General features: G+C 39.3%; 1 protein-coding gene across 6 annotated transcripts in view; it reads right to left on the bottom strand.

The window, feature by feature from the left end:
- Window positions 1-26728, bottom strand: part of pparab (peroxisome proliferator-activated receptor alpha b) — a 67890-nt gene extending 41162 nt beyond the window's left edge. Inside the window, exons 1-4 of one of the 6 annotated variants that reach the window (XM_043709260.1) lie at window positions 26558-26723; window positions 17872-17951; window positions 17472-17773; window positions 2024-2237 (exon numbers count right to left, since the gene is read on the bottom strand). In XM_043709260.1, coding sequence (XP_043565195.1) covers window positions 2024-2204 — 181 coding nt within the window. In that variant the 5' untranslated portion in view covers window positions 2205-2237; window positions 17472-17773; window positions 17872-17951; window positions 26558-26723. Of the gene's footprint in view, window positions 1-2023; window positions 2238-17471; window positions 17774-17871; window positions 17952-26439 lie in introns of all 6 variants that reach the window. The other 5 variants (XR_006314462.1, XM_043709263.1, XM_043709259.1 and 2 more) reach the window with 5 other exon arrangements.
- Window positions 26729-27617: the final 889 nt, after the last annotated feature.

Genomic DNA, 27617 nt, shown 5'->3' on the forward strand with positions numbered 1-27617 from the left:
AAGCCTCATTCCTGATGAAGAGCTTATGCCCAAAACATCGATTCTCCTGCTCCCCGGAGGTGCCTGACCTGCTGGGCTTCTCCAGCACCCACACTCTCGAACAACAGTTAATACCTGAAAACAACACCATTCTCCATAAATACCAACACTATTAGCTGAAAAATGTGTTTCTCTTTGTGACAGTCACAAAGCTTGGAAATTAAAAAAAAACATACACATTAGAAAAAGTATCCGAGGTAAAATTTCTTTTTAAACACCAGTTTTTATAACTTTTTCTCTAAACTGGCCCAACAAAAGTATTATGCCCAACTCTCTGCACCACAAGTTTGTAAAAGGATATAGACACTTTGGAAAAGGTACACAGAAGGATAGAACAATCATAAGGTACATTATCCATTATCATTGTATTCATCAAGGATACATTAATCAGAATGGTTCCATGATGAGGTATTACAAGTACATGGATGTACTGGAATATTTGGATATATTTTCCTTACAGCGGATAAGACTGAGATTGATAGTGTTATTTAAAATCATGAAGATCTTTGAAAGAGTAAATAATGAGAAACTTCCCAATTGCTCATAACTAAAAGTGATTTGCAAAGAGCTAGAAAGTATGACATAAGGATTTCTTTAAAAAGATGCGTACTTAGATTTGAAATGCATTATCTTACAGAACTATGGGTACGAAATTAAACAAAATTGCTGTGATGTGAGGAAAGGGTGGGTAAGTGGTACTAAATGGGTTGAAAGTGCTGGTATCGACCTAATAGTTTTAATTTCCACCTTCTGGGCTGAGTTCTATGTTACTACATTAGTGTAACATGTATATATTGATAGGACCAACATACAAATTGAGATACCAGGCTGGTTAGGAGCTGTGGCCTATGGACTCAACTCTTACACTAGTCAATGTATTTCTTTCTATAGATTATGATGAAATCTTTTATTTGTATCAAAGCGTTGCGCTGAGAAAGCCAACAATGTATGACTGGTTATATGTATGGAACAAACAGTTCCAAGAGTTGCTAGGTGGCAACATTCAAATCTGCCTAACAATAGGGTAAGTACTCATTGCAAGGTTTTATAGGTCACTCAGGACAGTCATGGGGGCTATTGACGAAGAGTTTAATGGTTATAGCAGTGAGTGGGTTGGTTGTCGATGGAGACAGAAGGAAACTCCACGTAGGAGTGCTGCAGTTTGTTATACTGTTGGGAAGGCAGCTGATTCACACATCTTCCATGCAGGAGGTTCAATGAGGAGTCAAAAGCAGTGAAATGGCTCTGTGTTGTTAGAAAAAACACAGGAAGAAATTCTGGAATTAAATAGGGAGTTAAGTGTTACAAAGAGAAACGCACACCCAGTAAAAGGAAAGTAGTACTGGAACAGTCATTGAGGCTGTTCATGACAGAGCAGCTCGAGAGGGGTTTCAAGACCAGATTGGTAAAAGTAAAGAATTAAGATCACTTATGACATTTAATGACTCAATGTATCATTGATGTGTAGGGTGAATTGCTAAGAAACCTTCATGATTATATTTGCTATTTGATATGTACGATAGGCTATTCAATCATAGTCTGTTGTTGCATTTGTAATTCTGAGTGTTAGAAATAAGTTATACACATATTGTACTGCAAGAGTTTATTGTTTGTTTGTTCAAAATAACAGAATCTGTGGCTTTATTGTCTTAGCAAGTACCTTGGATTTCACACTTTATCTCTTTAAAAGTAAAAGTTACTGATTCCAAACCAGGTCACAACAAATTAATTCTGGTCCAGGATTGTAACAGGATCAATATCAATACAGATCAGAAAACTAGTTTAGCTAGCATTTATCTAATTTGTCTAACAGCAATTCTCCAGTTTTGAAGAGATGACCTGCCATTGCCAATAAATGGCTTTGTTCTTCCATAGGGTAGAATATTTGATTAGTAACAGTACAATAATTAAGGCTAATGGGTCATATACTGAAATCATTCACACAAATATTTGGAAAATGTATTGTCTGATTAAAGTGAATTACCTGGCACAGTCTCATTTGATCCAGGACCATTTTCTGCAGTCTGTTTCTCATCAATGGTGAATGATTCTGAACTGCTGTCCTCTACATTCTCCATTTCCTGTACCAATTCTTCAACCAATGGGGTTCCAGAGTCATTTTCTAGTGTTGTTATTGCATTAGACTGGATCTGTGTGTCTACCATTCCAATGGACACTGTTTAGCAATACTCATTAGTCTAGAAAAAGTAGCAAATTCAACAGTATAAATTTTAAATAAAAAACTAATTCTGCAACAAAACTTCCTATCTCGTAGAATAATGCATAAACAATACTATATATTGGTAAACATCAAGATTGGAAAATCTAGATAATGCACAATATTGAGAATTTGTACAACAGTGTTTAGAAAGAAAAACCTTTGTACCAAGTTGTGTAAAACAAAAATTATACAACTGCACAGTCTTGTTATTCAACTAAAAATAATACCTTTTTCAGCGAAAATATATTTGAACTTAAATATAATGCTAGTCTGATAATAAAGTCACAAGAAATAAATTCAACTGATGGCAATGTAACAGTTTTCATGTCTGATCTTAAATTATCATTGCTTTGGAATAGTTGACATTTTATTTTGTCTAACGTAATGTGGCTAATGGTAACTGGAAAGTTACTTCCTGAAAACTATTACTTACAAAAAGGTATAGGATAGAGGTTTGTTGCCAGTGGACAGAATTATTGCTTTCAAGGAGCAATACCAACAGGAAAAACATGTGAATGTTACTCTACCCGTTCTTGCACACAAGAATCCTAAAAATACAGAAAGATCAGACACCTGTATTGCAAGATCTTATTTTCTTGAATGAACAGGATTACAATTCAGATGCTCTGCAGGCAGAATCAATTTATTTACTTTTCAATGCTCAAAAGCTGGAACCCATCAAGGCTAACATCAGATGTTGAGTATTGGGATTGTTGATGTCTATCAACAAAAGAAGGGTTGCTTTTTAAGCAGTACAAGTTTATTGAGGCCTTGTGAGTAACCATTCACAATAGAATGGACAAAACCTATATCTGTTCAATGGTGCGACCACTTTACAGAACTGCAGTCTACTCTGGATTGCATGACACCTCCAGTGACAGCCTGAAGAGCATCTGCATGCTTTAAGGAATATCATAACTAAGGTCTTTGTATGCCATCTATCTTCAGCATGAAACGTTGAGTTGATGATCCATCTTGGCCTTCTTCAGAGGTCCCTAGTATCTCAGATGCCAGGCTTCAGCTAATTTGATTCACTCCACAAGATATCAAAAAATGCTTGGTGGCATTGAACATTGCAAAGGTTACCACATTTCAGCAATAGTAGAGATCTACAACACAGAAAAAAGGCCCTTCAACTGATCGAATCTGGACTGCACCACCTAACAATCTAATCCCATTTTCCTACACTTGGCCTATTGTCTTGTATGCCTAAGCATCACAACTGTACATCTAAATACTATAAAGATTTCTGACTCTGCCACCCATGCAAGCAGTATGTTCCAGATTCCCACCACTCTCTGGAAAAAAGGATTTTCCTCACATCCTCTCTAAATCTCCTACACCTTACCATAAATCTATGCCTCATGGTTACTGATCCCTCCACCAAGGGGAAAGGTTTCTTTCAATCTACCCTGTCTATGTCCCTCACAATTTTATACATTTCCACCATGTGCCCACCTCAGTCTCCACTGCTCCAAGGAAAACAATTCCAGTTTGTCTGTTCTCTCATCATAACTAAAGTAATATCTAACACAAAAAGGGAGATAGTTGTAGTTATTCAAGATCGATCATCTCAGCTCCAGGACATCGCTGCAAGAACTCTTCAGGGTAATGTTCCAGACCCAACCAGTTGCTGCATCAATGACTTGTCCTCCATCAGAAGCCCCACTGCAGGGCTGTTCAATGCTGTTCACAGTTCCTCAGATACTTGAAATAACAGAGGCTGCCATCCTGTCACCAAGTCAACTTTTATTTACACATGGGAAGTCCTTGACACTGAGCCAGCTCCTTCAAAGTCAGCTCTTGACAGGATGCTTGACACACCTGTTTTTATCAGCTCCCTGATTGGACAAGATTAACAGCCCCCAATCAAGGAATTCATATTCTATGAGGTCCACCTGGCTGACCTTGTTACAATCACTACAATATTGAAGTTGTCTTTGTCTACATGCAGCAAGACCTGGAGAGCATGCACTAATAAGAAGTAACTAACATTCATGGCTACACAAATTTACAATGCACGAGTCAGGAGCATGATAGAATACTCTCCATTCTTTTGGGTGACTGCAGCACCAACAAAACAAGAAACTCAACACCAACCAGCCAGGACAAAGGGGCCTGCTTTTTGGGACCCCATCCACCCACCTTCACCTCTGACATATGGTGATAGCAGTGTGCACCATCTTCAAGATGCATTGCAGCTATGTTTCAGACATGCATGACATCTATGTTGAACAAGGACTATATTTCCATGTGGCAGGTGGAGGACATTTGAAGGGAAATCCTTGCCAGATACAAATGGAAGACCCACGAAATCTCAACCTTTATACTTTGGGTAGTGTTGTACAATGGAGAGACCTAGTTCAAGTGCATAATTATTTGAAGTTTGCATCACATTATAGATAGGGTAGTTAAGAAGGCATAAGCACAGTTGCATTCATTGCTCAGACCTTTCAGTATAGGAGTTGGGATGTTATGTTGAGGTTGTACAGGATGTTGGTGAGGCCTCCTCTGGACACTGTGTCCAGTTCAGGTGACCCTGTTATAGGAAGGATATTAATAAGCTGGAGAAGGTTCAGTAAAGATTTACCAGGATGTTGCCAAGAATGGAGGGCTTGAGCTTTGGGAAAGGCTGGATAGGCTGAGACTTTCTTTTTACTGGAACACTTGAAGTTGAGGGGTGACCTTCTAGGAGTTGATAAAATCATGAGGGGTATAGATAAGCTGAATAGCAGTTGTCTTTTCCCGGGGTGGGGGATTTCAAGACTATGGGACATATTTTTAAGGTGAGAGGAGAACGGTTTAAAAAAAAAGACATGAGTGACAATTTGTTTTTACACATAGATTGTAGTTAGTGTGTGGAATGGTCTTCCAGAGGAAGTGGTGGGTGCAGGTGCAACATTTAAAGGGCATTTAGATAAGTATGTGATAAGAAATGTTTGGAGAGTAATGGATCAAGTGCAGACAGAAGGGGCCAGTCTAATTTGGGATTATGGTCAGCATAGACTGGTTGGATCAAATGGTCTTTTTTGTGCGAACCCCGAAAGGAGTTCTTGGGCCAAGTGGTCAATTTTCCAATTTTATTTATGTATTTGACTTGGGTTTTTGGTATGTCAGTCAGACAAGTGTAGAGAAAATTCTGAGTTAAGACGTTCAGTTCATAATCTAAACAACTGAGTTCATCGTACGTTTTGTATCTTTAACTTATTTAAGAAGTTTATAATAGTAATTAATTTATTTGATCTTTGTTAAAAGATGACAAAATCCTTTGATTTTAAAACACAGACCTTCTGGCTTCATTCTTTCAGTAAGTACCTCAGGTTTTGGATTTCCAAAGAGAAAAACAAAGTGTTTCTGGTCTCTAACAAGATCATAACACAATGCTACTATAACCTCACAGCATTGTCGACAAATGATCACACAGAAGGGATGCATCAGCATCAGGGAAAACTGGGACAACGTATTGGTCTTTCAGAAGTCAACCTCTGCACACCTAACTAACCCCCTCAAAATATTCATAAAGCCTGGAATACAGTAGATCCTAACAGCCCATATAGAAACATGTGCCTCCTTGAGGAAGTTCAGAAAATGCAATGAGTTATCCTGGCTCAGCACACATTTACAAAATGCAATATGTAGCTCAACTGGTAGTCCTCTTGTTCAAGCCAGAAACTTCTGGATTCAAGTTCCATTAGAGACCTGAACAAAAAATGTCTAGACTGATATGTCACCTTAATACCCAGGGAGGGGTACACCATCAACGGTACTTGTTACAGATAGTGCACAGTATAATCAATAGTCTTAGAGTGGAGGGAGAATATTTTTAAGATGGCATATGGATGCCAATCAAACAACTTTGGCCCTGATGGTGGACTCGAGCTTAGAGTGATCTTGGAGATAACTCATCCAGGTAAGTCATCAAACACTTGAATTGTTCCTTGGAGAAGGTTTTGGGGAGTTTGGAGGTGAGATACTTATAGAATTCCAAACGTTTGACTATATCTGGTAAGTATTATATTTGTGGGACTGGTTCAGTTTTCCAGTTAATGGTAACCCTCAAGATAATGGGGCAATTAAGATTTGGTAATGCTGTTGAATGTCAAGGAAAAAGATGTTTAGCTTTTCTTTTGTCAAATATGGTCATTGCTTGGCACTTGTAAGGCACAAATATTTGTTGTCACTAAGCAGTTCAAACTGAATGTTGGCCAGGTTTTAACATCTGCAGACATGGATAACTTCATTGTGAGGAGTTGCAAATGGAACTGAGTAGTGCAATTGTTAGTGAACATTCCTATTAATAAGATAATTGATGAAGCAGCTGAACATGACTGAACTTAAGACACTGCTTCAAGCAATTTCACTGCTTGAAGTTGTGAAGAGTCCTATAGTTTCTTTGAACAACACTTAGAAAAAGCATTGGGAAATTACAACAACTTACAGCAACCTTTAGACCTGGGCTAGTAATCCAGAGACTCAGGTTAACACTCTAGGGTAATAAAAGCAAAATACTATCGATGCTGGAGATTTGGAATAACATAACTCAGGGACATGGGTTCAAATCCTGGCAATAGCGGCTGGTGGAATTTAAATGTAATTAATAAATGTGTGTTATAAAACTAGTATTATTTATGGCAATGACAACTATCAATTTTTGAAAAGGCCCACCTAGTTCACTAATGTCCTTTAGGGCAAGAAATCTGTCATCCTTACTTGGTCTGACCAAGTGACCATGTGACTGCAGATGCCCTAAATTATGGTTGACTCTGAACTGTCCTTTGAAGTGGCCCATCAAGACAATTTGGAATGGGCAACAAATGCTCACTTTGCATCTTCAGGATCTTCACATCATCCATGAACTTGCTATTCAATCCTCCTACTTTCAAATCTATATCATATACATACATCAAGGGCGCTACACGGAATCCTGCAGAACCCCACTGGGCCCAGGCTTTAAGTCACAAAAACATCCCTTAAATCATCATCCTCCTCTTCATGCAACTCACCAAATTCCGCAATCAATTTGCCAAATTTCCTTGAATCCCATGAGCTGTTAACTTTATTCTCAGTTTCCATGCAGGAACTTATCAAAAACCTTGAAGTCCAAGTAGACTATGTCAAATGCATTATCCTCATCTATACACCTGGTCACCTCTTTGAAAAATTCAATCAAGTTGGCCAGACATCCTTCATCAACCAAGCTACTGTTATGGATTAATTCCTGCCTCTCCAAGTTCAGGTTAATTCTGTCCCTCCTAATTGCTTCCAATAGTTCCTTCACCATAATTTAGGCTGACTGGTTGATAATTTCCTGGTATATCCCTTGCTCCCTTTTTGAAATAACTGGACCCCACTGGTACCCTTTAGTCCAGTTACCTCTCCAATGAGGAAAGAAAAACCAAAAATTATTACCTGCTCCTTTCTCACTTGCTTCACTTAACAGCCTGAGTTACATTTCATCCGATCCTGGAGAATTATGTACTTTTAAGCCCATCAGACCACTCAGAACCTTCTCTCTATCTGTGCTACTTTCTTTAACTATAATCATAATACTTCTCCTTGATTTTTATACTCATCTCATCCCTCTCACCAGTGAGCACTGACCCAAAATACTCCTTTAGAACCAGACCGACATCCTCCGGCTCCACGCACAAATTACCATGTGATCCTTAATAGGCCCTAGTCTTTCCCTCGTCATCCTTTTACCCTTATTGTACTTGTAAAATAACCTAGAACGTTCCTTTATTTTACTTGACAATTATCCTTTCATGCCCTTTTTTGCTCTCAATTTTCTTTTTAAAGCTCCCCTTGCACATTCTGTACTCATCTAGGACATCTGTTTCACTGTATCTGCCATAAGTCTCCTTTTTTTGTCTTCATCCAATCCTCCGTATGTCCTTCGATACGTATTTGTTGGTTCCACCCTTTAATCGTTATTGAACATGTTTGATCCTGTAGTCTACCTATTTCCTTATTGAATCTGTCTGACCTCTGACACCGATTTGCCAAAAAGATCTGCTCCCAGTCCACTCTGACCAAATTATATTTGATCTTATTAAAATAGATTTATCCTTAGTTTAGAACTCTAATTTTAGGTCCATCCTTATCCGAAATAAGTTTGAATCTCAAGGAGTTATGATCACCCTCTGTTAAAGCTCCCCATTGACACTTTCAAATAATAAAGCTGGGTAAGTGGTTGGCGTCAGACCAGGACTGCCCCTCTCTTGTAGGGCCTTTTCGGTACTGCCGTTTAAGGAATTCTGCTTCCTCTAAACCTTTCCCATTATGACTACCCCAGTTACTGTTGGCGATTCTAAGTTGAAACCCCTCCTCTAACACAACTATTATTTTTAGGGTGCCACGAAGGACTCTCCTTCTCAAACTCTCCCGCCACATGAGACATGTTGAACCAAACCAGTCATATCTATCTGATGAGAGAGCAGCCCTACAGTCCTTCACTTTTATACATTTTGAAATTTGCTTACATTTCTGCTCTTCTATTTCTCTCAGACTGTGGCAGCGGCGGCAGGGTACACTCTCAGCAATGTAATTGCTCCTTTTTGGCTTTTATATTTTACCCAAACAACTTCATAGACTTCCTACAGTGTGGAAGTGGGCCATTTGGCCTATCAAGTCAACACCAACATTCCAAAGAGCATCCTACCCAGACCCAATCTTCCACTCTATCCCTGTAACCTTGCGAGGCAGCAGTGCTAATGACTGTGCCATTCTAACATGTCATCTCTCCTTAAAGCTGCAATCGATTCTCTGATTAATATTGCATCATCACTTCTTCTTTTACCTCCTTTGTGTCTCACAAAGGAGCTACCAATCCTGCCCCGCTTTCATCCGTGTAACAGCAATGACTTCATAGACCCATGTTTTAATCTGTGCCCTCAACAACTCATCTGTCTTGTTATTCAGGCTCCTTACATTAAAATAAATACCATCCAACCTTGCCAAACTTCCCTGTGCTTCAATTGGTGGCGGGGGGGCACAGTGGCTCAGTGGTTAGCATTGCTGCCTCACAGCACCAGGGACCTGGGTTCGATTCCCACCTCAGGCGACTGTGTGGAGATTGCACATTCTCCCAGTGTCTGCTTAGGTTTCCTCCGGCTGCTTCACTTTCCTCCCACAATCCAAAGATGTGCTGGTCAGGTAAATTGCCGAAAATGTGTTGCTGGAAAAGCGCAGCAGGTCAGGCAGCATCCAAGGAGCAGGAGAATCTACGTTTCGGGCATGAGCCCTTCTTCAGGATGCTGCCTAACCTGCTGCGCTTTTCCAGCAACACATTTTCGGCTCTGATCTCCAGCATCTGCAGTCCTCACTTTCTCCTGGTCAGGTAAATTGGCCATGCTAAATTGCCCATTGAGTTAGGATCATAGAGTTAGTCAAGTGTAAATATAGGGTAGGGGAATGGGTTTGGGTGAGTTACTCTTCAGAGCAGCAGTGTGGACTTGTTGGGCTGAAGGGCCTGTTGTTTCCATCCTGTAGAGAATCTAATCTAATCTAACTAGCCTGTAATTTCTATTCCCTCCTGACTCACTTACTCAGTTACTGAATCTTCTCTCAGTATTCCACCCACAAGACCATAAGATACAGGAGGTGAATTAGGCCCTTCAGGCCACTGAGTTTACTCCACCATTTAATCATGGCTGATATGTTTCTCAACTCCATTCTACTGCCTCTTCCCTGTAACCCTCTATCTCCTCATCAATCGAAAAACTACCTATCTCTGTCTGTCTTAAGTACATGCATTGACTTGGAATCCACAGCTCTTTAAGGCAATGAGTTCTACAAGGCAAGGTAGATAAAACAGCTCATATGAAGAGATCCTTGTCACAGCTTTTAAGACAATACAGGAAAAAGAGAGAAAAAGCATCATCTGTGCAATTGGTAGGGCAGGAGTTAATAGCCATTCAAACTAGGAAGCTGACTGACTCAGGTGGAGAGAAACGAGTTTGGTTAGTGCTTAGGCTTCTTTCAGCAGTCATTCAGAGAGAAAAAGCCTGTAAGAGCAGCAGAACATCTTTGCAATCTCCAAAACAGTCAGGGTAGAAGAAAAGACAACTGAGTGGTTTAAGGCGAATAAGGGAAAAGCTCTAGAAATTCAAGTATGTAGATGAAGAGTTTAAGAAAACTATGCTAAGAAATAAGTGAGCTTTGTTAGCTATTTGTTTAGGATCTCAGGAAGAGACAGTAATTAAAAAAAATAGCATCAAGTGAATGTATCAATTTGCCAAAAGAAACCAATTACTGCCATGCTAATTGAACAAGGAACTTTTAAGTGGAGAATTGTATATTTAATTATAAATAAGCTCTTCTTTGTTGCTACCAAAATAAATTATTTTCCACATCCTTCCCTTAAAGTTTACGTGCAACTTGCCCAATCATTCCATCAGCCTGACTGTCATCTTAAAGTTCAACACTAACCTCCATAATACCTCAAGTTTTGTATCATTCACAAATTTTGAAAATCTAAGTTTAAATCATTAATGTACAGTATATCAAGTGGTGTTTTAACACAAACATCTAAAGAATCCACTATTTTCCTTTCACCAGTCGGTGAAACAATTGTTCTTATTACTTTCTGCTTCCTGTCAGTCAGTTGATTTTGCATCCATGTTGCTACTGACTCTTTTACTCCAGGAGCAACAAACTTTGCTGACATTCCTGCTATGTGACACTTTATGAAATGCTTTTTGGAAGTCCAGGTAAATTACATCAACCACATTACCCTAATCAATCCTCTCAGTTATCTCAAAAAATTTAGTCAAGTTAGTTAAGCCTTAAACCCACAATGACTTTCTTTAATTATTCCATATTTTTCCAAGTGACTATTGATTTTGTCCAAAATTATCTTCTATAAAATCATGTTCCCACTATAATGGTTAAACTAACTGGCTGTAGTTACAGTCATAGAGGTGGACAGTACAGAAACAGACCCTTCGGTCCAACCCGTCTATGCCAATCAGATAACCTCAATTAATCCAGTCCCATTGCCAGCATTTGGTCCATATCCCTCCAAACCCTTTCCATTCATATACCCATTCAGATTCCTTTCCAATGTTGTAATTGTACCAGCCTCCAACAGTTCCTCTGGCAGCTCATTCCATACACGCACCACCCTTTGCATGAAAATGTTGCCTCTTAGGTCCCTTTTAAATCTTTCCCCTCTCACCTTAAACTTATGCCCTCTAGTTCTGGAATACCCATCCCGGGGAAAAGACCTTGTCTATTTACCTTACCCAGGCCCCTCATGATTTTCATGTTCTCAAATTATTTTTATCGTTGCTCATCTTCTTCAGTAGCCAAACTAAACGATCCCCCCCACCTCCCCCACACCCCCCAAATTTTCACTCACTGAAACTTGATGCATTTCATTCCCAAGAACTAGTTTCAGCAACGCCACCATCTGTTGGACTGGAGGCATATTGCTGACTTAGAAAATTCTGCTGAAAACATAGTCTCGAAATTCTAACCTCTTACAAAATAATTATCCCACAGATGGTAAAGACCCAGTTATAATTATTCCATAATTCTTTCACATCTATGAAATTTCCTTTCACGTTTGTTCCTCTTCATCTTTGTCATTAGGTGACCTATAAACTAAAGACTGCATTTGTTGGTGTGTTCGACCACTGGCTACTCAGTGGTACCTCTCAAAACATTAAACAGAGTGAGAAATAAATAACAAGTAATTAAACATGAATAAAAAATATCGTGAAGAAAAAGTAGTGTTTTACAAAGTAGGCATTTTATTTTAGTTTTTTTTAAAAAAAGACAGTTTAATATTGCACATTTGTAGGTGGAAGTAATTGGCGGCGAACATGCATAGTTGTCAGATATTTGAGGTCAGAAAACATATCGTAAAGTAAATCCAGCAAGCTAATGATATCTCTGTTGATTCTTACCACAGAAAGTTGTTGGGCCAGTTCGTCAGATATATTCAAAAGGAAGTGGGCGTTGCCCTTGTGGCTAGATGGATCAAGAGGTATGGACAGAAAATGGGAGTGAAATACTGAAATTGCATGATCATACTGAATGGTGGTGCAGGCTTGAAGGGCCAAATGGCCTATTCCTGCACCTATTTTCTATATTTTTCTGTTAACTACCTGTTGTCTCACATTCCCCAAATGCATATATACACTTGTCTTTTGTTTTGGACTATAGTTAAGCAGATCAATTCTCCTTCCAAATCCCCTCTGGAAAAGCTTAAAAAAAAAACAAACACCTAACTATATAGTCCAACTTCTTAAATTACATTTTGGAAAGCAAAGATACAAAACCCATTTGGTAAATAGCAGTACCAATGTGACTCAAGGAAAGTGGTTTCTCTTTCTAAAAAAATGAATAGAATGTTTTCAGGACTTATATCACAGTATTTTTAAAGTGAAAAAACATCATACATAATTAATATTTAGTTTTCTATTATACCACACGCCCCAACCTCCAATGTACATAACTTACTTTAGCTGGGATTTCTAAATTTCTGAATACAGAACCATCTTTTTCAATTTACTTTGAAAAGTCTGCGGTAATAGAATTTACTTGCTAATAACAAACATCAGCAGGGAATACTTGCTACATCATATTGTTCTAAGTCCATAATTAAGTATGAAGGCACAAATTTTTGATTTCTAGAAATAAATTTGATTCATGGCCAAAAACTGAAATTTAGCTCGGATTTAAAATGGGTTATCATTACCTTAAATATAAAGGCATTTTTGTTTCTATGGAGGCACATGAGAAGTAACAACACAAAAAATATAATTCCCTGGCCAAAACAACAATAAAGGAGAAAGTGTAAATGTGTGGAATTTTTAAAAGAAAACTGTAAAACATTACAATTTTCGAAAAGGACTTTTATCAAAGAGCAAGCATTAAAAGATGAATCTATGATCACACTTAAGACAATTATTTTTATCTATGTAGCACTGCATCATGAATTTCTGCATAAGACACATCTAACATTGGATTATTTTGCAAACTTAAAGTAATGGCAGAAAACACTGCCAACTTTCTAGCATAATGGGAAATCATTCATTTGATGAATCAGGATACCTACAGTGCAGGTAGAAGCCATTCAGCACATCAAGTCTGCGTCAACCCTCTGAAGAGCATCCTACGTAGATCCACTCTTCCGTCCCATCTCCCATCGCATTAACCATGATTAATCTGCCTAGCCGACACATCTCTAGACATCATGAGGCAATTCAGCATAGCCAATCCACTAACATGCACATCTTTGGACTGCAGAAACCAGAGCGTCCGGCAGAAACCCACACAGACACAGGAAGAATGTGCAAACTCCACACAGTCAGCCAACTAAAGTTGGAATGGAACCCAGGCGTCTGGTATTGTGAAGCTGCAGGGCTAACCACTACGCTACCGTGCTGTTCCATGGTGGCGCACATTCAAAATTTGCACATTCAATGCAAAAGATAATGGAGTGCGTAAACTTAAAATGCTACTCAACAGATTACTTACTATTTCTAGTAGGTTCATTTTGTATGTGTATCACAGAAGTAAGTTTCAATGTGATGGTTGAAAGGATTAAAGTAAATATTCTCCATATAATATTAAATTGTACTGTTATAATTTCATGAAAGAAACTGTCAACACTATCCTGCTTTAGGACATTTTCCTCACTTGCTTTGGTACACAAACTGTAACACAGGCTAACACAGGAAAATTAACTGAAGATACAACATAGACAGCTTCAAAGAGTGCAGGGTGAAAAGATAACCAAATGTCCTGTATCCTCCTTTCCCTGTTTTCAGCATTTGAATTTCTGGCTTTGAACTTATTGAAAGGGCAGGGAGGTAAAGAACTTCAAGTAATGAATATCAAATAAAAACTAACAGCCAATTTAGGATACTCTGATAGCTGAAGAAGTTTGAATCAGAGAATTTAATTACACTGCTTGATTTAAACCATCATTTACATCTAAAACTGTTCTCAAATAAAAGGTCTTGTTTTGGATCCTGGAAGTAGCACTGCTATGCACTTCTGAAGGCTTGGAGAACTGGCTGAATAAATCCGAACTCAAAAACGAACATTACTCAAACCCTGACTAACTCTGATAATCTCCATGGAAATGTTCACAGCTGGAAGGAATACAAAACAGACATTGCACCATCAAATTGCTTGGTGGTAGTCTCCACATGGTAGTTGTGTTATGCTCACTAATATTTTGAATAAAACTGTATCGAACTACCTAATGTTTTGTTGTAGATTTTAAATATCACAATGGTAGTTAATAAATTGCAATACTCAAAATAATCAGAAGTAAGATGGGGCAAGTCAGGGTGAATGGGTTTATTCAAATTGATAAGAGTGAACAGGTTCATTCAGATAAACAAGTGGGGGTTGGTAAGCAGCAGGTCAAAATTCAGCAATGATACTGAATGTCAAAGAACTGCAGCATGGGAACAGTGCTTTCAGTTCATTGAGGACATGCTCTAATTTAGGAAGCTTACAGTGTACATTTTGTTAATGGTTGACTGCTTTAATACAACACCATTTGAACTCTCTGCCTCAACAATCTGTTGGATTCTAAAATCTGTTAAATGTCAGACTAAGAACAGCATCTATGTGGAGTAAAGCTGTATGTTTCTATTGATTACCATTCCATAAATGTTTACGTTTTTAATTTCATTTTGCACATATGCTGTAGCTAGGACTGAAGAGGTACATACTAAGTGATTAGGAAACACTGACAACGTCATAGGGCTGCAACGTGGGGTTGGGTGGCCAGGAACACAAAGCAATAGCTAGAGAAAAATTGATAGATTATTTTATACCAATAATATACTGGTTTGCATTAGGAACATAAAAAAGGACTATCACCCTAAATATGCAGCATAAGAATTTTGGCTATAGTATTTGCAACATCAAATGTAAAAATTAGATTTCAGCTAAATTTGGGGTAAATTTGGTCTATTATTAACATGATGAAATATAATGTCTACTATACAGTCGGATTGAATTTGGATCTGACCATAAGAAATTGGAACAGGAGTAGGCCATTTCGCCCTTGGGCCTGCTTCACCATTCAATAGTATGATCTGATATTCCTGATGTCCACTTGTGTTTTCTCCTTAACCCTTGATTTCCCTACTGATCAAGAAACTAATTATCTCAGCCTTAAATATACATAAGGACTGTCCACAGCAAGGAGTTCCAAGACTTTCAACTCTCACAGAAGAAATTCCTCCTCATGAGTCTTAAACTGGCACCTGTTTATTCTGAGATTATGTTCTCTGATCCTAGACTGTCCCATGAGAAGTAACATCCTCTCAGCATTTAACCTGTCATCCCCCTAAAAAATCCTGTACCTTTCAATGAGATCACCTCTCACTCTTCTAAATTCCATTGAGTACCAACCTGTTTAACTTTTGCATGGAAGTAAATCTCTCTCTACCGAAGACCACCCTAGTGAACCTTCTCTGAACTGCTGCCGTTGAAATGATATATTTGATTAAATAAGGGGACCAAAACTGTTCACAGTACTTCAGATGCAGTCTCACCAACACCTTGTAGAATTGCAGTTAGACTTCCCTAATCTTATACTCAAATTCCCTTGGAATAAGGATCAACAGTACATTAGCCTTCTTGATTACCTGCTGCATCTGTGTACTAACTTTCTGTGTTTTGTGCACAAGTACTATTTTGTAATACAACTTTCTGCCGTTTTTTTCCTGTTTAAATAATATTCTGTTCTATTACTCTCCTTTCTACAATGAACTTCATATTTTCCCAGATTACACTCCATTTGCCAACTTATTGTCTACTTACTTAACCTTTCAATATCCTTCTGTAAACTGTTTGTATCCCTCTCAAACACTGCTTTTCCACCGACTTTTGCAGGGTCTACAAATATGGCTTACCTAAAAGTGACACTTTACCTCTACCATCCCTCAAAATTTCCTCATCAAATGTCTGAATAAAGATCAATAATCTAAGCATACAAGGTCCCATCAGTTATTGTGGCTCAAAGAAAATTTGTGGTGAATGTATCTTGCTTATTCTACTTTGTACAACTACTGTGCACAAAAATAGAACAGAAGTCTGGGATCCTGTGAAAAAAGCACTGAAATGCAAAGAGCAGGTCTGGAAGGTCCAAAATATAGAGTGGAATCAGGCCAGCTGCATAAATGTAGAAACCGATGCTTAAAACAAATGTAAATCTATCACCTTGGACATATTATGACACCGCGCTGCACAGGTGGGACTTGAATCCTGACACTAACATAATGGATAACAATCCTTATGGATTAAATTTTTTAGTACTAAATATGAAGGTATCCTCCATTTGTGTGGTTTGAAACACAAGTAGTCATTGTTATAGAAACACCTTGAATCACTGTTACTGTTCTCTACACCCATGGTATCAGCCCATACCACACCCTAGAATTATTAAAGAAGCAGGGGATTGGGCTGTTCTCTTATCATTCCACACCACGGTTCGTGATGACTCATTCCAGTCGGTTTCAAGTATCAACATTAGGATTTGCTACAGCATCATGTATCACGTCACATCATGTGTGGAAGAGCTCCTATTTGTGTAACTCTGGGGGCCATTCTCAGTGCCATAGTATAAAGAGTAGGGTACTCATGCAGATTGCTAATGTCAACGATAAAGATACTTACCTCCAACGAAGAATGCCCATTGGTGCCCTTAAACCTGCCATTGTCGAGGACAGTGGACCAACTGGAGGAGGCCTCCTTAAGCTCAATTCAAAGATGGACACTGGTGAATTGGAGGACACCTACAGGGCAAGCTTGTTTCCACTCTCATCAAGTAGGGCAACTTTCAATAAAGAGGATGATAACAATATTGGGTATTGTGAAGTGGTAAGTCACAAGGAAATCACCGGGTGGAAATCTGGGACTACCTTTGGAGCAAGGTATTATCAAAGAGTTGTCAAGTCTGTATGCCTTTCCTCATAGTCCTCAGGAGGAAGAAAGATGGAAAACTGAGAGTCTCTGCCAATTGCTGGGCACATAAAATAAATACTCACAAGGATGATGCTTACCCTCAATCCAGGATTGAGGAAGCACTACAAGTTCCCAAAACTGAACAAAGTATTTCTGCAGTCTCTGCTGATTCTCTGCTTATAACCAGCTACCATAATTGAAGAATAGAATGAAAAGATTTGAATAGTTACTAGAAGTATACGCAAATGCCATTTGATAAATGTGGTGTTACCTGGTTAGGTTAAGGGGTTAGTCTGGGTCAGATGCTCTTTGGAGGATCAGTGTGGGCTCGATGGGCTAAATGGCCTGCTTCCACACTGTAGCGATTCTATGATTCAATTGTAATGGTACCTTGGGCACGTTGTTACCAATGAAGTTATCAACTTTGTCACCATCTCTGACATGAGAAAATCCAGTATAAGGAACGACCTCAGTTAGAGATATAGAGAGAATGACCTTGATTTTTTGATCTTTGGTTAAGATGGTACGTTTGTGCAAGACTATGCACAGTTGGCCACCTCACTCCACAATTTGCTGAGGAAATTAGAGAAAGACATACAAGAAAGATTAGAGAAACTACAGTATCGCAGGGAATTGGATCTGCACACTTAAACTGAAGCTTTTCTCATCACCTGTCCTTGGCCACTTAAAGTTCCATCTCCCTTTCATCTGAAAACCAATGCCAGTTTTCTTGGAGCGGAATTGTCACAGCCTAAAGGGCAAAAAGAGAGAGTGGTTACTGTTAATGCCAGTCTGTGTTTCAAGTCAAATGAGAGGAATTTAAGGAGAATCACTGCAGTATGAAATTCATGAAGCATGATGCCTGAAGCCATGACTGTATCAAATACAACACTTTATTCTATAAATCATGCAAATTCAACTGTTAGGGTGCCAACCAGGTGCTAAGTTTGGTTGTTTGGAGAATCTAATCCTTCTGCCAGTGGGAAAAATTGATATCTCCTGTGATATTCTTTATTCAACTACTGAGTGATGACAACTGTAGTTTCTAATGCAAATATAGAGTTATCGAAATACCTTGCCTTCTTCCATCCTGACCATTTGAGGGCTCTAGGATGATAGGAAATGTACACAGAAAAATGTGCTTTTCAGCAAATGACAAGTCAGACTTTAGATTAGTTGCTCTTCAGTACACAGTTAGATGATAGTCAAATGGGCACAGATCTTCTGATGGGAAGACAGGAGCTGCAATAAAACTACTGAATCCCTACAGTGTGGAAACAGGCCACCTCATCCTGCTAACACCAAACCCCCCTCCCCCCCAACACCAACCCCTCCTATACCTGTAACCATGCCTTCCCCATGGCTAATCCACCCAACCTACACATCCCTAGACAATATGGGCAATTTAACATGTCCGATCCACCTGATCTGCACATTTTTGGACTGTGGGAGAAAATCAGAGCACCCGGTGGAAACCCACACAGACTTGGGACAAATGTACAAACAGTTGCCTGAGGGTGAATTTGAACCCAGGTCCCTGGCGCTGTGAGGCAGTAGTGCTAACCACTGAGCCACCATGCCGCCATACAGCATAAACAGGAATTACACATCAGAATTGTGCAATAACCTCAACACAATTAAGTCCCCAAAAGTAATTCTGAAACTTGAAAATTCCAGCTGGCAATGTCCTGGCTTCTGATACCCTCCAAAACACCACTAACTCGGAGTTATATTGGAAAACTCAAAAGTTCCAACTGACTTAGCTAATGGTCACCCTGGAAAAGTTAAAAAAAATTAAAATCTGCCCTAAATATTCAACAACTATTAGTCTGACCACCACACCCACACTTGACAACCTCTCCACCTTAGGATGCTCAAGGACAGCTGACAATCATACCCTCCGAGACCCAGACTGCCAACAGACTTACCACCCCAATTCTGACTTTTCCCCGCCATGATGCCCAAGAATATGCCCCATCCCAGTCTGACCTACCCTAAGCATTTTTACCTACTTACCTAGCAATATACCCCTCAACAAACACTTTGCCAACTTCACACCAACCCAATTCCCAATACTTTCACCCCCATACACACTTATCAGTAGCTGTGAAAGTAGCTTTAGGACCTTAAACTGGAATGCTGTAGAATGGCCATGAAAAAGAATCATTTTTTCAATGTCAATTTACTATATTGAACTGCTTCAATCATGAGGGCATCTGTTCTGGATGTTTGCATGGAGAACTGCCCTAAAAAGAGAAGTGTGTATTATTTTGAGGTTTCTAATCCTGATTGGATTACTTGGGTTATGAAGTGTTGAGAATGTTGCCCTGCAATTTAGCAATTAAATGTACCAATTGGATTCTGGTTGTCATGTTTCAATATATTCTGAACTTAAAAGCTAGTTTATGTTTAAAAATTGAATTGATTATTTCAAATGTAAAGATACGAAATGTCTTAAACATTTGAGGTGTGAAATCTACAACACAGGGTGTATGACTGACCTAACGTATCAAGGATTGTGATACGTCACGTTATGGGAGTCATTTTCTTCTACATAGAATCACAGAATCCCTACAATGGTAAGCAGGCCATTCAGCCCAAAGTGCACAATGGCCCTCCAAAGAGCATCCCACCCAGACCTAATGAGTGCCTTAACCTCATAACCTCACATTTAGCATGCCGAAACCATCCAGCCTGTACATCCCTGTTCATCATGGTCAATATAGCATGGCTAATCCACCTAACCTGCACATCTTTGGACTGCTCTTACAACAATAAGAAATTATTCTGCAGAGAGAAAATTCTATCAGAAAGCCAATAAGAATGCCACGATGCATGGTATATTGGTGAGACTATGCAGACTCTACGGCAACAGATGAATGGACACCCACACAACAATTGCCAGACAGAATGTTCCCTCTCAGATGGGGAGCACTTCAGCAGTCAAGGACATTCAGCCTCCAATCTTTGGGCAAGTGTCCTCCAAGGTGGCCTTTGAGATACTCCACTACACAGAATTGCTGAGCAGAAACCGATAGCCACGTTCCATTTCCGTGAAGACAGCCTCAATCACGAGCTTGGGTTCATGTCATACGACGTATATCCCACTATACTGTTCTGCATCTGTAAAACTTTCCTAACTGTCCTGTTTTGACACCATCACCTTGATAACTTGTTATGCTCTCTCTACCTTAATTAGTTTGTACAGTTTTGGATTACTTGTTACTTTGATTAGATCCTTGGCATGCAACTCTTAAACCTATCATGATATTCCAGCCATTTGGTTTGTGTCCAGCATCAAATTGTTAAATTTTTCGTAATTATCTCTGTGCCTCAGTTAATCGGATTATAGGTGATCCCTTCACTTGCTGTTCAGCTGTTGACATGTTACTCACATAGTCTGACACTTTTGATCACCAACAAAGACTTATTATTCAACCTGATGACACTATTCACATCATTTGGATGATCTTTTAATCTCTCGGTCTATAATTTCTGTGCCTGTGTGTTCTCTTCACTCCACCTGACAAAGGAGCAGTGCTCTGAAAGCTTGTGATTTCAAATAAACCTGTTAAACTATAACCTGGTGTCACATGATTGTGACCTTGTCCACCCCAGTCCAACACCGGCACTTCCACATCTCAATTGTATGGCAGTGATAAAATTCCAGATTGCACAATCTTAACTTATCAATGTTTCAAAAGAGAAGGGGGTTGGTATTCTTTTTAAATTGAACTTTACAGATGTTAACTGACTTAGGAATTCATTTGAAGTTTTTTTTTCAAAACCTTTTATCAATGTTAATATGCGAAAGAAAGCTTCTGAAAATTTTACACATTTTCTGGAAGGTAGCCAGTTACAACATAAATTTTGATGGTGGCAATTCTATTATGTCACTGATTTGCTGTCTAACTGCACTGAACTGAGATATGTTCGTGGCCTCAATTTTGGACATATCAAATGCATTATTTCATAATAAATTTCCATCATTGCTTCAATGATCACAAATTACTATTTAGTGAGATAAACTTATTGTTGATAGTCTATCATGACAAAATATTGCTTTTTAAAAACTTAAATATGAGCATTTGTAGCCCATCCCTTAATGCCTTCGAATTGGTGGTGAGCTATCATTGAACCACTGAAGCTCATCTGGTGTAGGTATACCCATATACTGTAATTAAAAAGGGAGTTCCAGGATCTTGACCTCAAACAGTAAAGGAACATCAATATACTTCCAATTCTGGATAACGTGTGGCAGGAATGAGAACTTATATGTGGCTGTGTTCTGATGTGCCTCTTGCCCTTGTCCTTTTAGGGCTTGCAAATTTAGAAGGAACCTTAACAAAGTGCATCTGTATATATGTTACACACTTGTCATTATGCATCAGCAAAGAGTGAATGTATAAAATGGCAGATTGGGCGCTAATCAAATGGATTCTTTGTGCTGATGGTGTCTTGGCACAGTGCTCATCCAGACAATGGGGAGTATTAGCGGGCTTTGAGAAGATTTGTAGCTCAGGTTGAGGCTCTGGATGCAAGTTTGTTCACTGAGCTGGAAGATTTGTTTTCAAGCGTTTCATCACCATACTAGATAACATCATCAGTGAGTCTCCGGTGAAGTACTGGTGGTATGGCCTGCTTTTAATTTGTGTTTAGGTTTCCTTGGGCTGATTGTCATATCCTGTTCTTTTTCTCAGGAGGTGGTAAATGGGATCCAAGTCAATGTGTTTGTTGATCGAGTTACGGGTTGGAGTGTCATGCTTGTAGGAATTCTCACACATGTCTCTGTTTGGCTTGTCCTAGGATGATGTATTGTCCTAGCTGAAATGTCCTTCATCATCTGTATGTAAAGATGCTAGTGAAAGTGGGTCATGGCTTTTTGTGGCGAGTTGATGTTCATGCATCCTGGTGGCTAGTTTTCTGCAAGTAAGGCATTTGACAAGATTCCTCATGGTAGACTGGTTAACAAGGTTAGTTCACATGGAATACAGGGAGAACCAGCCTTTTGGATTTGGAGGAGCCGGTAATGGACTGGGGCAGACAAAGTTAAAAATCACTAATGCTTCCAAGTAAACCTGTTGGACTATAACCTGGTGTTGTGAGATTTTCAACTTTAGCCTTCTGGATACAGAACTAGCTCGAAGGCAGGAGACAGAAGGTGTTGGTGGAGGGTTGTTTTTCAGACTGGAGGCCTGTGACTAGCAGTCTGCCACAAGATTCGGTGTTGGGTCCACTGATTTTCATCATTTACATAAAATGATTTGGATGTGAACATAGGAGGTATAGTTAGTCAGTTTGCAGCTGACACCAAAATTGGAGATGTAGCGGACAGCAAGGAAGGTTACCTCAGAGTACAACGGGACCTTGATCAGTTGGGCCAATGGGCTGAGGAGTGGCAGATAGAGTTTAATTTAAATAAATGTGAGGTGCTGCAATTTGGAAAGGCAAATCAGGGCAGAACTTAATGGTAAAGTCCTGGGGATTGTTGCTAAACAAAGAGACCTTGGTGTGCAGATTCACAGTTCTTGAAAATGAAGTCACAGGTAGATCGGCCAGTGAGGGCAGATTTGGTATGCTTGGCTTTCAGTGCATTGAGTGTAGGAGTTGGGAGGTCATGTTGCTGCTGTACAGGACATTTGTTTGGCCACTGTTGGAATACTACATGAGATTTTGATCTCCCTGCTACCGGAAGGATGTTGAGAAGCTTGAAAGAGTTCAGAAAAGATTTATAAAGGATGTTGCCAGGGTGGAGGGTTTCAGCTGTGGGAACAGATTGATTAGGCTGAGGCTATTTTCCCTGGAGTGTTGGAGGCTGAGGGGTGACTCAGAGACTTATAAAATCAAGAGGAGCATGGGTAGGATAAATAGACAAAGTCTTTTTCCTGGGGTAGGGAGTCCAAAATTAGAGGGCACAGATTTAAGCCGAGAGGGAGATTTAAAAGGGACCTAAGGGGACATTTTCACACAGAGGGTGTTGCATGTATGAAATGAGCTGCCACAGGAAGCAGTGAAAGCTGATTACAATTACAACATTTGAAAGGCATCTGGAGATGGGTATATGAATGGTAAGGGTTTAGAGGACTATGGGTGAAATGCTGGCAAATGGCACTAAATTACTTATATCTGGTTGGCACGGACAAGTTGAATTGAACGGTCTGTTTCCATGCTATGCAGATCTATGAGTCTAGTTAAGTCAAATTTAAAGGCTTGGTATAGCAGGGTGTTTCTCTAAAAAGGGGTCTGTAACAGGTAATGTCAGGAAATAAGATGAGAATTTGTTTTGTGTTAAAATATGGCAAACTGTATTCTACATGTAAATAGTTTTTTTCTTTATCAATTGTGTAATAAATTTCTATTCCACTGCAAAAAACTGCAGTCTTCTGTGCCTACATTTTAATGAACAACCAACTCATTAACTCAAACAAAAAGCATATGATCATCAAGCCAAATTTCATACTGGGATCCCACTTACCCAGTAGTACAATCAGCTGGGATCATAATAGGAAAAAAAATGAAATGATCAACTTATTGTTAATCTCCATTGAATGATTAAAGCATTTCAACATCAATATCCTGTAATCTTGATGTTATGACCTGAGGTTTATTTTATTGAGAATCTACTTAATTTTCCAATTATTCAGTCATTTGTTGAAATCATTGCATCAACGCTTATCAGAAGGTCGACATATGAAGATTTCCTAATAACAGTAAAATCATACCATGACAAAAAAAACTATAAAGCCATAAACTGGAGTAATATGAAGGAGAAATTCTTTTAAATGTCAACCAAAGTAGAGTTGGTAATACTCTTGTTTCAAAAGCAAGAGGGTTATAAGTTCAACTTTCACAACTTGAGTACTAATAAAGGCTATCACTCCAATGCAGTACTGAGGAAGTGTTGTAATGATAGAGGTGGTGATTTTTATTTTTCAAATAAACATTAAAACAAACATCTCATCTGGCTTTTCAGGTGGACTTAACATATCCCACAGCACTGTTTTGATGATGATCAGGGAGTTGTCCCTGCTGTTCTGATCAATATTTATCCCTCAATCACCATCGGAAACAGGTTTTCTAGTAATTTAATACATTGTTGCCACTTAAAAAATGACTGCTTCATTTCCTACATTACAACAGTGGCTACTTCAAAAGTACTTAATTGGTTGATGTATTTTGGGACATTGAGTGATCGCGAAAGACTATTTTTCCCCATTAGGCATGTTATTATCCCAATAATTATAAGAGTCATAGAGATGTACAGCACGGAAATCGAACATTCGGTCCAATTTGTCCATACCGGCCAATCTAGTCCCACCTGCCAGCAGCAGGCCCATATTCCTCCAAACCATCCAGATGCCTTTTAAATGTTGCAATTGTACCAGCCTCCACCACTTGCTCTAGTAGCTCATTCCATACATGTACCACCCTCTGTGTGAAAACATTGCCCCTTATGTCTCTTTTATATCTTTCCCCTCTCACCCTAAACCTATGCCCTCTAGTTCTGGACTCCCCAACCCCAGGGAAAAGACTTTGTCTATTTATCCTATCCATGCCCCCCATGATTTTATAAACCTCTCGAAGGTCACCCCTCAGCTTCCGACGCTCCAGGGAAAACAGCCATAGCCTATTCAACCTCTCCCTTTAGCTCAAATCCTCCAATCCTGGCATCATGCTTGTAAATCTTTTTTGAACCCTTTCAAGTTTCACAACATCTTTCCGATAGGAAGGAGAGCAGAATTGCACGCAGTATTCCAACACTGGCCTAACCAATGTCCTGCACAGCCACAACATGACCTCCCAACTCCTGTACTCAATACTCTGACCAATAAAAGAAAAGCATACCAAATTCCTTTGTCACCATCCTACCTACCTGAGACTTTACTTTCAAGGAGCAATGAACTGCACTCCGAGGTCTCTTTGTTAAGCAACACTTGCTAGGACCTTACCATCAAGTGTATAAGTCCCACTAAGAATTGCTTTCCCAAAATGCAGCACCTCATATTTATCTAAATTAAACTCCATCTACTACTTCTCAGCCCATTAAACACCAATATCTGTGGCCTCCGATAGCACATAACTAATTGAGTGTACACATCCATAATTATATTTTCCAAGATTAATATTTAAGTGTGCCTAATAATTTGGTGATATTTATAATATCCAATATTAATCAAATATTATTTTAATTCAAAATTGAAGCTTTTATATTTTAGTCTTATTTTTGTTTTAAGTGAAATTTAATTATAGTTTTAATCCAGTATTTCATTAAAATATCAAAATAGAGCATTGTAGTCTTGCAAGTAATTGCAGTAAAAAAGTTTTGATAAACATGTTTTTTCAGTTTTTCAGAATTTAGGTCAGGTTTCTCACAAAACTCATAAGGCCAATTCAAATTTAATTCACTCATTTTAATTTCCAAAAGTTGCAGAGGACTGATACATTGTGCTAAATAACTTGCCCAAGTATTTAAAAAATATTGTTTGTCTTTGAAAGAAACTTAACCTAAATTTAATATTGCTATTAAAAATAACTGCAATTGAAGACTGTTTTCATCCTGATTTTAAACCTTCCAAAATACTGATCAGAAACATTTTAACAAGAACTTTGCAAATGAAGTTTACTCCATTTGGTTTATCTCTCTATTCAAACAAAATATCGCCTACCACCCAGAATAATGACACATCTAAAAAGTTATCATAAGTTATGCCTGAATATATTTTAATTGTCCTTACCCTTTTTAAACTAAAAAAAGTCTTTTAAAGACTAATAAGATTGAAAACTATAACTTTCCGAACAAGCTCAAGGAATTTAAATAAGAGGAAAATAGAATATTGGAAAACCATTGTACTTCTGATCATAATTTAAGTTACTGTATTTGTCCATTTAAAGAAGGGGAATGAACGCGGGACGATCCAAGAGTGGAGGCGCCACAGGGTCTCTAGAATGACATCAGTCTGGAAGCAGCAAATGTTTTCACTGATTTCCAAAAACGGGCAGCACAAGTGTAGTGAAACCCACCGTGGCACAGACTGCACCTGCCAAAACCAACCTGAACCCCCAATGTCACCCGACGAGTTGTGCCAGCATTTAACCGGAAGTTGGGTTCGAAGTCCAGTCCCCTGTCACCTTGGCACATCAAGTGGCGAGGACCCGCTAAGTAGTTGACACTCAGCTGTTGACAACGGGAGGAAAGGAAACGAGAACCATTACAACTGGTTAACTTCTGCCACAATCACCTGCTGCCGTCAACACCGCATGTACTCGTCGACTTTGCTGGGGAACGTGTGTGCCTACAGTGAGGAAGGCAGCAATGCTGGCACCCTCATCAATATAAGCCTACTCGGCGTGGCTCACCTCCGATCGGCGGTTGTCCTCGGAATGCTCCGGGGAGGTTCCAGAACACGCTCGCGGCCGCCTCGCGCCGTTTACCGAACCTCCATCAACAACCGACAGTTTCAGGGCTGACAGACGGAAGTGACGCGTGTGTGTTTGGGGGCGGGGGGGAATCGGACCAATCGCTGCTCGCTTGGAGTGAGTGTGTACACGAGGTAAGGTCGTGTCCGCCAGCAAGAAAAAACATTCGGTATACGCACGAGAGCAAAACTTGTGTCAGCACACAGGGAAATCAGCAAATATATTGCTTCGTTAACACTTCCCTGGGGATCCACAGCTGTCTCAGATCAACTGTCTATTGTATATGGAGTCTATTGTATAGTTATGTCCAGGGAGGATGATTTATTCTCTAACAAGTGATGATCAGCCAAACCACATCTTTCAGGAAATAGGGAAGAGACATTCGAAGCCCTGTCAATGTGCTTGGAACTATTCGTTCACTGCAACTTTATAATTGATTCGTATCCTTCATGGTGTGTATATTTTTTTTTAATTCTTTAATTGGATGTAGGCTTCGCTATCAGACTGGCATTTTTTGCCTATTAAAAACTGAAGTGGCTGGGGAATTTCAGCAGGCCTGGCAGTACCTGTGGAGAAAGAAAGAAAGTTTCGAGTCCGATATGACCATGGAACAGAACTCATTTATCCAGCATCAGCATTTTGCTTTCATTTGTTTGTTCATTCCAGTTGGCTTTGAGAAGGTGAGCTGCCTTATTGAACTAATGCATCACAATAGGTGGATCCACAATTCTGTTGGGGAGGGAGTTCCAGGATAGTAAAGGAATGGAGATATACTTCCAAGTAAGAATTGTGAATGGCTTGGAGGGGACCCTGAAGGGGAATAGTGTTCCCATGTGTATACAACAACCCTTAGATTTCTAAATGGTAGTGGTTGTGGATTTGGAAGGAACTGTCTAAGGAGACTTGGTGAACTTCTGCAGTGCATCCTGGAGATGGCACACACTGTTACTGAGCATCTGTAGATCAGAGAGTGAGCGTAACGTCTGTTTGTGACCTGGAT

This window comes from Chiloscyllium plagiosum, chromosome 19, assembly GCF_004010195.1.
Source record: "Chiloscyllium plagiosum isolate BGI_BamShark_2017 chromosome 19, ASM401019v2, whole genome shotgun sequence".
Classification (NCBI taxonomy): domain Eukaryota; kingdom Metazoa; phylum Chordata; class Chondrichthyes; order Orectolobiformes; family Hemiscylliidae; genus Chiloscyllium; species Chiloscyllium plagiosum.